The 14,146-nt window shown below is 33.6% G+C and overlaps 1 protein-coding gene across 1 annotated transcript; it reads left to right on the top strand.

The window, feature by feature from the left end:
- Positions 1-9,760: 9,760 nt before the first annotated feature.
- On the top strand, positions 9,761-14,144 carry LOC128559962 (uncharacterized). The gene is made up of 2 exons (XM_053553241.1): positions 9,761-10,332; positions 10,571-14,144. The coding sequence occupies exons 1-2, from the start codon at positions 10,315-10,317 to the stop codon at positions 12,209-12,211; spliced, it is 1,659 nt and encodes a 552-aa protein (XP_053409216.1). The 5' UTR covers positions 9,761-10,314; the 3' UTR covers positions 12,212-14,144.
- The last annotated feature ends 2 nt before the right edge of the window (positions 14,145-14,146 follow it).

Consider the following 14,146-nt stretch of genomic DNA (forward strand, 5'->3'; position numbering starts at 1 on the left):
GAAAAATCATTTCATATGTGAAACCATGAGCAATGTGACAACTGTTTCCAGGTTTTAGGTTTATCAGTAGGAAGTACAAGAAAACTCTATCCCCATGACAATGTTTAACTAAAACAATTACACTTACGCAGGATGTTGTTATGTACACTCCAGACTTATTACGTATGCTCATATCCACCTTCCTTTGTCCATTTATGACATGCTGACATGGGGAGAATTGGTCGTAAATGTCAGTCTCAAGAATAATTATTTCTTTTAAGTTCGGTAGATATGTGCAGTTTACTGCACTGTTGGTAAGTCTATTGAAAGATATCTTCTTAACGGTTCCGTAGTCACCATATTCTTGCATACCATAAACACCCTCGTCAACGAACGTGCAGAATGTCAAAGTATCCTCACATGTGTGTAATAAGTTTAAGTCCGCAGTATGAACAAATATTGGATAAATTGCGAAAACTAAAATTAAACGCGCCTCTCGCGCCGCCATTTTTACAGGTGTTATCAAAACAAATTACACACCATGAAATTCAATTTACTACTTCAATGGCCTATTTATGTTACCCTTAGGTTCTACCACACTAAAAGTATCAGTTGTGACCACGGAGTTGAATATTTAACACGGAGTGGACATATTTTCTACTATGCATTCCACATAAAATGTATTGTCATGTAAATAGTGTTATACACTTTATTAAAATAATGGCGTAATGTGTAATAGCAACCCTATTGTGTAAATCATTTTTTTCATTCTTCCTTTGGAACATCTGCAACTATCTTATTCCAATCAAAATTGTAATGATTTTCAGTCCAACAGAAACAACGCAAACCCTCATGTTTAGCTAAAAAATAACATTTTAAGCAGCACAGATCTTGATGCCCTCGCATTTGGTTTGATTACAGCAACACCACATGAAGTGCATTGCTTCCATAATCCTTGATTTTCAGGAGCGTTATAGTCCATAAAAGTAGGAATGCATTCATATTTCAAGTATTTATCATTTGTCATTTTTAATTCTAAATCTGTTACATTTTTTATGCATTTACAGACAAAACATCTATCATTGCTTATCTTATTATACACGACTAATGTATGTGTATTATTCATATTCATTACTAAAAAGAATATGCGTGTTGTGAAATTAGTTTTTAAAAATTCTCAAATCAATTCTTGCTTCTTAGTGTATTTACATTACAGTATATACAAGCGAAGAAGGCACACAGACACGCCCTCATTCAAAATTGAATGATATTTTCATTATTTTTTTAAACGTAGAAAAATTTCCAACTGTTCTTTCACGAAATGATGTGCCACTTCCCTGTTTAAGCACATTCCTCCCTTATCAGGATCATCAAATTTCCCCGTTCCTAGCACCATATGAATAATATCGTGGTTTCCCATAAAAGAAACATACGGACGCATGATTCTAGTCCATTGTAGTGGTGGAACCAATGGTTCCAGTTCTTCTTGTCCCTCTTAGCGTCCGCCCCACTTAACCTTGATTGGAAACCATAATGAGATCCATACGGCAAAGCTTGTGCTAGATTTGATCCATATCCATTTGTTTGATTGGAGAAACATGGGGTAGAAGACTGTGAATGATAATTTTGTCTACAAAATGGGCACTTATTTATTCTCTCAAAACAAGTTTTACACACAAGTCCTTTACAACTACACTTATTTATTAAGTATATTTCCTTTTCTTCTAAACAAACATTGCATTTTTCTGCCCAAAGTTCTTCAAACATATTCATTTCTTTAAGTAAAAGCCTGCGTTAAAAAAAAGAAAAATGTTGTTCTAGATTAGTCTTATGAAGATGAATAAATGTGTCATGATAGAGCAATTTTTTTTAAAATTAAGGTGTTCTAATAAATAACCCATTCTAAATAATTTTGCTGACTAGGTAAAAATCAAACTGGAATAACCTGTTTAATATATGATGTTCTAATTAATAAACTGTTCTAGATAATTTTGCTGACTAGGTAAAATCAAACTGGAATAACAGGTTTAATATATGATGTTCTATTAATAAACTGTTCCAGATAAAATTGCTGACTAGGTAAACTTAAACCTGTTTATCCAGTTTAATATATAGTGTTCTAATAAATAACCCATTCTAGATAAACATGCTGACTAGGTAAAATTAAACTGGATTTATCCAGTTTCAACTGCCCTCATCCTGTTGAAACTAGAATCACTTGGCTTTGAGCCAGTTCATAGGCGTGAAAAAAGGTATATAAAGAGTAGGGAAAAATAACCAAGCCACAGCTCAAAACACATTTTTAAGTGAAACCTTAATGCACGTTATAAAATCTATATAAAAAAGCAACTGCAAATTATGGACCAACCTATGAGAATAAATTTTGGATACAATAAAAGTATAACAGCGAAAAAAATGGACAATATTTGAATATATACATAAACGACAACGTATTTGAAAATGGAGAACTTATAAAAGAAAAATCGAGATCCATATGGCTAAAGTGGAGTGAAACACTTAATCTTAGGGAAGCAATCAACGCTCTAGAGCGGCAAATTGTGATAAACGAAGAGGTAAAGTGTTTTCTATTTTATATTGTTTTTTTTTTAAGAAAGATTAATCAATTAAAAACACAAAGTTTTTTTTACACTTAATAAAAGTTTATTTTTTTCTATTTAAAAAAAATCTTGCTATCCTAACAAACGTGCGATAGTAAATGATTTTTAAACAATTTTATTTTAAAAGGGAATCACATTCAAGAAAGAGGTTGATGAAACTGTTTCAACCAGAGCAACTGTTCCCAACACTGCCACTACTAGTAAAGAAGGGAAAACTGCTAATGAGAAGATGACATATTCAAGATATAGACCATACTGAGAACCCCCCCCCCCCCCAAAAAAAAGAAGAAAATATGGTGGTTGACTGTGTCATGTGCTCTAGTGACAATACAACACTATTAAATCAACATGGTTATATTAACGAGTGTTTTAAATCAATAAAACTTTATAAATGCTGCTCTTCTAAGAAATATTTTATAACGATAGACTCTTACTTTTTAGAAATAGGCACTGGAAATAAAGTGAATTGTATATATCATTATCATCCATTGAACAGAGTTCAAGGCCATAGATGGTTTAGAAAATTTATACAACAGCAAGAACAATAATTATTGTTTTGTTTAGATATTTTTTATGTTCTATGTCTTTTTTAAAAGACGAAAGCATACGATTTTGTCCCATATGTAGAAAAGGGCAAAGGACACATATTGTGGCGAGAAAAATTCACCCCAATAACTATTTTCCAAATAAAATTATTGTACTTAGGTTATGCTTAGTTTGTGGATGTAATGTGCATGATGTATTGCTATGTTGTGATTAAAACTGTATTTTAAAGTCCTAGTACTATCATATATAAACATTTTAGTCATGCCTTGATATCACTTGTCATAAGATTTTTGAACATGAGCGTTGGTTTAGCAAATGTCCCAGATGAAATATTTATGAAAATATTATTATATCTACGCATTAAGGATATTACTGTATTTTCAAGTGTTTCAAAGGACATATACCTTAGGATAAATAACAATAATTTATTGTGGAAACAATTAATCACAAGGGACTTTTATTTGGAATGTGACTGTTGTGAAGGTTCTATTAAGGAGTTGTACTGTTTATTGGAAGATACCTTCTGTATGAACCTACGAACATTTGACATTGAAAAGAAAAAAAAATAGTAAGACAATTACATATTGACTAAACAAAACCCATCTTTTTTGTAAAACATGACACAAGCGCAACTTGACGAAAAACGAATCAAGCTAGTAAATGATGATTTTGAGAACATAGTTTTTGATTCTAGTAAGAAGAACATTACTTGCGTTTTAAATCAAAAGGTATCATTAATATTAAAACGTGGGAGACAGAGTTCTGTTGTCATTATTGAAAAGGGTACCAAACGCGTTGTTTTACCAATAGAACTTTTCAATTTCATATGCGATTCAAAAATTAGCATTTCTTACTTGTTATCTTTTTTAGAACATAATGAAAAGGTCAAATGTTAAAAACACATTTTGCATTGTTTGTGAAAAATGGTTGACATTTTTCTATTTTGAAAGACATATAAATAGTCAAGCGCATCACAAAAAAACTTACAAAAATACTACAACAGTATAGTATACAATTTGATCCCGCTGTTAACACATCAACCACAATGGATAATAGTGAGAAAATATTAACTTTTGATGGGAATGGCTTACAAGTAAGTGAGGAAACATTTACTTGTGATGAAAATACATTACAGGAATGTCCATTCACACATAACAGTTTTAATGAAAGAAGAGAATGTAGTTTTTGTTCTGGTTCATGTTGTTCACCCATGAGTCCTATTAAGGGTGATATTTTTGACATTGTAAAACAAAGAAATTTTGAAAAGGAAGTAGAATATGAGCAGAACAAACTAATTGAAATGGATGTGCCCCAATCATTGGATGTGGATATGAGTTACATATTCAATTTAGATACTCCACCCTCGCAAAAAGAAGGGGGATCCACGGACATTTTAAATGAATGCTTTCCAATGACTGTTTTAAGTGAAGAATCTGGTAGTGAAATATGTGAGGTAGAACATTTAAATCAAATGGGGATGTTAATGTGTAAAATTTGTAATGCAAAACAGTATAAAACATGGAGAAAATTCTATGAACATGATGAGGAGATGTCTTTCACATCTCCAACAGTTAAAAAAAGAAAAATGGAAGAACAAAAATTGTGGGAGGTGGAGGAAGAAGTAGTAGAAGAAATAGATGAAAAAATGCTTTCTTTATTCAAACATTTAGCTGAAAAGGTACCATTTTACGTCTTGCGAGATGTAATGGAAACCAGACGTGTGAGTGAAAGCAAAAAGCGAGGCAAACGTTTGAAATAGGCCTAAAAAAACTTTTTAATTCTTGTTATTACAGCTCTTAAAATATGACTGCATGGACTTCATATTCTTATTTCAATGTGAAACTTTCATCAGAAAGCAATGAATGTTTCAGACAGCGTCGCCCTTACACGTGCTTGTTGTAAGAATTACATATATTATGACGATAGGCTGTCTACCTTTTTAACATGGCCTAAACAGATATCACCGTCTAAAGAAGATTTAGCATATGCTGGATTATTTTACACAGGACAAAGTGACTTGGTGAAATGTTTTATGTGCGGACTTGAATTATGCCAGTGGAACTGTACTGATACTGCGTTAAAAGAGCATAGAAAATGGTCACGTGACTGTGTTTACTTAAAAATGATTGGACAATCTTCTTCAACTAAGGACCTGTTTGATGAAACATCTTTTTCAAATACTATAGGATCTAAACAGTCATCCTAAGGCTTTAGTTTTAACCAACGAAATCATGCGTAAACTAGATAAAGTTGGGAAATTTTTTAAAAAAACTAGAAGTAAAATCATGGAGAGCAATGGAGTGAGTTTACTGGACTCTTATTTTAACGTACTTTATGCGCAGGAAATATTAAAAAAAATCGCACATCGTCATAAAAAGAAAATGTGTTGGATGTCAAGAAGGACTATTATCGCAAAGGAATCACTCCTGCCTATCAAGAACGAAAACAGAGTTGTTGGACTTATATTTCGATGAAATACTAAACTTAATTGCAGAGGAGGACCTCATTTATCGTTGGTATCAGAATGTGATATGTTTGGACATTTCACCCGAGCTCATAGCGAAGTATCAATTGAAAATTAAATGTAAAGACTGGCGCGCAGTTGAACTAAGGACTCCTTCTTTTAAACGTAAAATGATGCGTATGACAAGTGATATCTCCAATTTAGAAAATAAATTTTAGGTAAAGGATACTACCAAAAAAGTGTGTTCATATTATTTGAGTTATTTCATAGGCTCATTTATGAGGCCTATATTGTTTTGTATATGTTATTCATAGGCTCATTTATAGGACCTACAATCTTTTATATATGTTATTCATAGGACCTGTATTGTACTATTTAGATCTTTTCTATATAATAACAAGACTGTTTAATATATCATATGTATCATTACAACAGTGTATGTGAAAACAGGGAATGTGATTAATTGTGTGTATCTTCATATCTATATGGAATATTAAAAAAAATTATAAAGGTATTTTATTTGTTACTTTTCTATTTTATAACAACGTAGTTTATATCTCAGGTTTTCATTTCCTAATGTGTAGTTGACTCGTAAGGAGTATGGGAAGCTTAATAAAATTTGAAACCCCCTCTACCTGTCTAGTTGTTGGTCCCTCTGGAGCTGGCAAGACTTCTTTTGTTTTTGAAATTTTTAAAAATATAAATGGAGTTTTTAAAGAACCACCTGTAATGATTTATTATTGCTATGGCGTTTACCAGCCTATGTATGATCAAATGAAAGAAGCAATATCAAATATAGAATTCCACGAAGGATTGCCTAGCATTGAAATGCTTCAGACTTGGTCAGATTTACACCCAAGTCAAAACAAAATGCTATTACTAGATGACCTATTAAACAAAGCCAAAAACTCGGAGGAAGTGGCTGACATTTTTTGTCAATATAGTCACCATCTGGGTTATACATGCTGGTTTTTATGTCAAAACCTATATAATGGTACAAAGGAATTTCGTACAATAAGCTTAAACACGCACTATTTTATTCTGTTTAAAAACCAAAGGGATGAATTGCAAATACAAACATTAGCTCGCCAGCTGGGGCAGGCCCAGGTTATAATGAGCGCCTATAGAAAAGCATGCTCTGAAAAATATGGATATCTTGTCATTGATATCAGCCCACATTCAAACGCCGAATATAAACTGCGCACACACATCTTCCCCCATCAGTTAATGTTAATATATCTTCCTGAGAAGTAGACATGAATGTGATTAAGAAAAAGCACGGAGATTTCTTGAAATTTCTGCTATCATCAACGCATAAGCAGCGCATGGTTGTATTAACCACGATAGAGCCCTCTCAGATTAAGGCAATTGTTCAAATTGTGTATAATGTGATGATGGGTAATAGACCTATATCACCAAGTATCATAAAAAAGCTAGAGAAGCATAAGACGATCATTCGTCGATTTGTACGAAAAGGAGTAACACTCCAGCAAAGAAAGCGTATTTTGAAAAAACACTTTGATATTATAAAACGTTTCATTGAAGTTATCAAAAACGAATTATAAATAAGGTGTATTAAGTCATGGCCAAAGAATTTTTGCTGATACCTAAAGTGAAGTATGAGTCACTACTCAAGCAAATAAAAGAGAAAACACAGGATGATCAAACAGGTGGTGAAAGGCAGTTGGATAGTATATCAGATCTAAAAAGTCCAGAAACAAGCAAGGAAAATACCCCCAAAATGGAAGAAGATTTACCTACTTCTGCAAAGGAAGGGGATAAAACTAAGGACGCTGTAAAAATAGTAGAAACAAAGTTATTCGTGGAGAAACCTCTATCAAAAATGCCTTTCAACGATGAAATTAAAAGGAAAAATAAATCGTACAAATCTAGAAAGCTGAAGTGGATAAATTATTCAATTTAAAAAAGAAATGTAAGCACAGTTTTGATAACATTTTTTTTTTTGGTAAGAATTAAAACTGGTTTTTAAAATACTGTAGCTGGGGTCCAAGTAAAGTGTGTGATTGAGTGAGCTGTATTTATTTTTATACATAACACTTTTATACTTTTTTTAATATCAATAAAATGAAAATAATGCACATTATGTTTCTCATTTCCTTTCCTAGATTAAACAAGGGGGAAGCAATGAAAAGACAAAACAGGACAGGCGATGATGATAGTGAGGATGATTTTGAAAGCCAGAAAGACAAAAAGAAAATACGCTCCAGCAATACTGACAATGAGGATTGTACAAGTGATAATAAAAATGAAAAACAAAACTGTTTCACTTGTAAAGTTTGTAATAAACGTTTCACATTACTCAAAAATTTATGCAGACATGAAATTTCACACAGATCTGTGGTGAAGTGTGAGCAATGTGGTGGCTCATTTTCAAGACAAGATAGTCTACAACGTCACAAGCGCACACATCATAATGAGAACAGACGAGATAATAATAAGGGAAGAGACGCGAGATGTAACATTTGTGATAAAGTGTTTAACAAATTTTATAATTTAAAACGACATATGCGCACTGTGCATAAACAAGATTCAAATAAAGGTCAAAAACAATTGTTTACTTGTAGATACTGTGAGTGTGAATTTGGGGAGTATTCTGCATTGTTTGCTCATGTCATGGAAAATCATCCACTCAATCAAAGTGGGGGTAGAGATAGGGGAATAGAAAAGTCTTTAATAGATACTGCTTCACCCCAGTCTGAAAGCAAATCAGCTGCTGAGAATCAAAATAAAAATCAGTCTGAAAATGCATCACCTCAGTCTGAAAGCAAATCAACTGCTGAGACTCAAAATACAAATCAGTCTGAAAATGATGAAAACATAGAATTGTCTAATGAAAACAAAGATAATCAAGACTCATTAAATACAGACAATGAGCGAGATGAGAGTGCTTTACAAAATTCAGTGCAAAATAGAATTATCCTTCCCAGGAGTGGGGGTGGTGAAAGATATGACTTGTTAACATTTTTTGCGAATGTGAGGTCCAGAATTCTCACCTATCTCCAGTCTAGAATACGAAGTGTGGGAGGCATTAAATGGAACTTGTGCGTTCAGGTGGAAATGGAACGAACTGATAATGGGGGAGATAGCAGTGTGAGCACGCCCTTTTTCAGAAGTAGAACTTATACGTCACTGACTTTGGATGGTTTAAACGAGCATGATTTAAATGAAGCGTTACAGAAAATGCATGCCAGCTTGGAGAAATATATGCGAGATGGCTCTGGCTGGTTTCTCAGAAAAGTGCTAAAACTTGAGATTCACACCATCAAGTATCAACCGTTATCAGGCTCAAGTTATCTACCTTTACCTAGGACGTTGCTTTACAACTCAAGTTTGCTTAATATTGAAAATGAGGATGAGAAGTGTTTCCTGTGGTGCATTTTAGCTTCTTTACATCCCTCAGAAAGGAATGCTGTAAAAGTTGAAACTTATTGTCCCTTTACAAATGAACTGAACATGAGGGGTATACAGTATCCAGTATCTTTAGCACAAATTGATAGATTTGAAAAACAAAACGAACATATTTCAGTAAACGTATTCACTTTTGAAGAAAATGAAATTGTTCCATTGAAAATCACATCAAATCCACGTAGATTACATCATGTGAATTTGCTTTGGATCAAATATGGTCAAGTCTCTCATTACGTTCACATAAGAGACTTGAATACTTTTCTTTTTAGAAGCAAGTCACATAACCAAAGAATGTTTTTCTGTCCATACTGTTTGCATGGTTTTGTACGTAATGAGTCTCTGCAAAAGCATATCACATACTGTAGTACAAATGAAGCTCAAAAAGTGGAACTACCTGAAGATGGTGACAGCGCTATACTTGAATTTAAGGACTTTGAAAAAGAACTTAAAGTTCCATTCACGATTTATGCAGATTTTGAAACTTTAAATAAACGGGTTTCAACATGTCTTCCAGAACCTACACACTCGAGCACCACGTCTACCACAAAGCTTGAAGTTTGCGGTTTCTCTTACAAGGTAGTTTGTGAGGACAATAGATATACTAAACCAACGGTGGTGTATAGGGGGAGTGATGCAACACAAAAATTTATTACAAGCTTACTGCAAGAACAAAAAGAAATTGAAAATATTCTCTCTAATATAGAACCAATCGTCCCCTTAACGCAAAAAGGTACCATCTAACATTTTTGTCAAAAATGGGTTTTTGGCATATATCATTTCAATTTAATGAAATCTTTATCCTGTGAAAATATCATGACTGTATTTTCTTTCAATCCAAAGATATAAAGTAAAACATAAAGGTACCAAGTGATATTTATCAATTTTCTGCCTGCAAAAAGGAACCAAGTGCTGACTAGATAATGCAAAACGGTACCATATGACACATGGTACCTTTTTGCACAAATGCGTTTTAATAAAAAGTTTAAACCTGTTATGCAACAAGGAACCATATGACGCATGGTCCCTTTTTGCATTTACAATGTGAAGTTGCTTTTTTTTCAGTAAACATGGAAAATTATTTACTTGGTACCTTATTGCACTAGAATGAATACACAATCCAGATGCCTGTATGCTTATCAGATATCAAGGTTTTGGCCAGTTTCTTCTTGCAATTAGTGATAATAAGCCGTGGAAAGTGTTAACAACACCAGCTGTGGTTATTACTTTTCATATCAGTTTGAGGGTGAAAGCAAGCTTCATGTTTATTCTATATTTATAATGGCTACGTCTGAAAATGTAAGTATAAAGATTTTTTTTTTTAATTTTATTTTAAACATTTTGATGAAATTATACCGATACATTGGTATTTTTAATCTCAACTGACCCATGTTTGAAATGAAACAAACACAAATTAAACACTAATATAAGATTTATATACTAAATTATGGTACTTAAATTTAATGGCCATCTTTAAAATAAAAAACACAGGTTTAAGATTTAGTTTATTAACAAATAAGTCGGCATTTGTTTGCAGAATAAAGAATCTACATGGTCAGATGATGAATTCTTTAACACACTTACACAAGAAGGTGATACAAGTACTACTTATAAGGACAAAGGAGAAAGCACCACAGATTCGGAAGATATTCCTCTTGCTGATATAAAACAACGTACAAAAAGACCGGTTAAAAGGAAGCTTATATTAAGAAGTGAAAATGAATCTGAAGAGGATGACAGTGCTGCTGATGAGGACTATGTTCCTAGCAAAAAGGACATTAACTCAAGTGATTCTGAGTCTAGTGTATTGTACAGGAAAGTACAAAAGAAGAAACAAAACATAAAAAGTAAGAGGGAAACTGGATGGAAAAGGAGACAAAAGAAAATGAAAATCAGCAAATCACACAAAGTGAAGAGGCCAGACCAAACTTATTTAGCAAAAATGTTGAGAGACAAAATTAAAAAATTGCAAAGCAGACGTAAAAACGTTACTGCATTGTCACCTGATGTAAACAGGGCTAAACAAATAAGCAAACGATTGCATACAATACAGACAATTGTCAGGAAATCACATTTGTCTCGACTAGACACACTTCTAGCAAGCAATGAACTTCGCCGCGCTAGAGCATATGGGGATGGAAACTGCTTTTTTAATTCAGTAAAAATCAGTGGAAATTTTGATGAAAGTGCCCTTTCACTAAGGAAAAGAGTTTGTGAATTTATGGTTGAAAATGCTGACAAATACATGTCATTTTTGGCTAAAAAGGATGGCAATTCTAAAGAGGCATTTCTCATAGACATTAATTTGTTGAAGACAAATGGTCAATGGAATTTAGATATAGCAGACATTGTTCCACTGGCAGTAGCAAACATTACAGAAAGTACTGTAAGAATATATTCAAGTTCAGTGTCGACCCCCGTCATCGAGATCAAACCTGAGCAGGTAACGAACAAGGACATTTGCTTAGCTTACTTAGCAGTTCGTGGGCAAGAACATTATGATGGAACAAAACCTCTTTCAAATGATGACAATGATCAGGTTGATTTTCCAGAAACAAACAGAAACAATGAAGTGAGTTCACCTCCTATTGAATCAGGTTATGATATCAATCATGACGAGCCACACAGTGCAAATGTGCACACTGATACCACCCCGCACAAACGTGCACTATATAAAAGCCCAGAAAAGAAACATTCAAGCAGGAAGAGAAAAAGAAATACAGAAACTTGGAAAAGAAACCAAAGAAAAACTTTGAAAAATAAAGGGCAAGAATATTTATCTGCAACTGGAAAGAGAGTTGCAGCGAGAAAGGTTCAGGCTCATAACTGTACAAAATGTCGGTTCAAGTGTGGTGATAAATTTACAGAGGAACAACGGGAGGAAATATTTACATTGTATTATGGTTTGGGAAGTTATGAGCGTCAAAGGCAATTTATTTGTGAGATGGTTGAACGAGGCACACCCAGTCGAAAAGGAAAGGCAAAGAAAACACTGTCACAGAAGTTCTTTCTAGCGCATAATAACAGAAAAGAACGTGTTTGCAGAGACTTTTTTATCAGAACATTAGATGTAAAGAGGAAAACAATAGACTACACTCTTGCAAGAAAGAAACATGGTGTATTCGCAGAAGGTGATAGGAGAGGGAAATCAAGTTCAGCAAACAAGCTAGATCTTTAAAGAGTCACATTTGTAAAAAAACACATTGAATCTTTCCCAACAATGGAATCACACTACAAACGTAAATCGTCCAAAAAAGACTACTTATCTCATGAACTAAACATAAAAAAGATGTGGGACTTGTACACCAAAGAATGTGAAAAGAAAGAAACACCTGCTGTGAGCCTTGCCATGTACAGAAAAATATTCTGTGAAAACTATAATATCTCTTTTTACAAACCAAAAAAGGATCAGTGTTCTTTGTGTACACTGTTCGAAAGAAGAAGTCAAGCTGGAACAGTAGATGATTCTTTACAGCAAGAATATGATGGACATCAGAAACAGAAAGAGAGAGCACGCGAAGAGAAAAGTAAAGACAAAGACAGGGCGAAGACAGACAAGGGCATTTATGTTGCTACTTTTGACCTCCAGGCTGTTCTTACAACGCCATGTTCTTTGGTCAGCGAACTTTACTATTCAAGGAAACTGTGTTGTTACAATTTGACCATTTATTCTTTGGGAGACAAACAAGTTGTGTGTCATGTTTGGGATGAGACACAATGCAAAAGGGGATCTTGCGAAATTGCCACATGCCTAATGAAAAACACTTTGTCAGTATGCAAAATGGGAACTGTTAAAGAAGTTGTATATTTTTCAGACTCTTGTGGAGGACAGAACCGAAATCAGTTTGTAACTGCATCATTGCTGTACACATTGTCGCAATGCCCAAACCTGAGAACTATCAGCCACAAATTTTTAGTATCAGGACACTCGCAAATTGAATGCGATTCGGTACATTCAACGATAGAAGGGGCAAAGAAAATTACGCCAGTGTATGTTCCATCACAATGGTGCACATTAATTTCACTGGCAAGAAAGTCACAGCCTTACATTGCCGTTCCAATGAAATACAACCATGTTGTTGATTTCAAAGCCTTTGTGAAGAAACATTGTCCAAACCTCAAAGTATCAATATTGGGTGAAAGAATCAACTGGTTACAGGTCAAATGGATACAAGTACGAAAAGAGAGCCCAAAATCTGTATTTGTAAATTACAGCTTTGAGCCCGAAAATTTCCAGGAGATTAATGTCGAGAGGACAACTAGGAAAAAGGGGAGATTGTACAAATGGCCCGAAAATGACAAAGATCTAACAATGTCATATGACTCAAAACTTCCCATCTCAGTGCAGAAGAAAAGTGATTTGGTTACTTTGTGTTCAAAGGAAATAATACCAGAAGAGTTCCACAGTTACTATGAGAGCTTACCATCAAGCAAAAAGGAAAAGGATTTTGTACCCATGGAGTCAAGTGATGAGGACACAGATATTGAATAAACAATGTGGAGGTTACAAGTCTAATGGAAATTACACTAACATAAAGGAAACCAAGTAAACTTCATAGAATTATAATGTGCAAAGTTATATGCGTTATGTAATGACATTTGGATATAGCATGTCTGTCTATTGTATGCTGAACATGTTTGCAAAATGATTACTGTTCATTTCTTTCATTATAACAGAAAATATTATTGCGTAAACATATATCTTTATGAATAATAAAATATAATAATATCTTAGATATACTTAAATTTATTAATGCATAAAGGTACCATTTGTCATATGGTGCCTTACTGTGATATGTTTTCTGGATCTTTTCAGAACTGTTCAGTGCAAAAAGGGACCATATTTTCATATGGTACCTTTTTGCACTTGAACCTTATTATATTGTATTATGCAAAAAGGAACCATCATACTTAATTAGCTAATTCAGGTTAATTAGTAAATAAAATTGATACATACTTTCTGACAATACACATCAGACACATGCCAACTTATATGTAAAGAGAAAGTAGTGTAGTTTAGAAACCTGATTTGATCTAAGGCTTAGAACTTTAAAATGCGATTTTCTCAAAATAATGAAAATGTCACATGGTACCTTTTTGCATTAAGGGGACG

Source organism: Mercenaria mercenaria, chromosome 10 (assembly GCF_021730395.1).
Source record: "Mercenaria mercenaria strain notata chromosome 10, MADL_Memer_1, whole genome shotgun sequence".
NCBI lineage: Eukaryota > Metazoa > Mollusca > Bivalvia > Venerida > Veneridae > Mercenaria > Mercenaria mercenaria.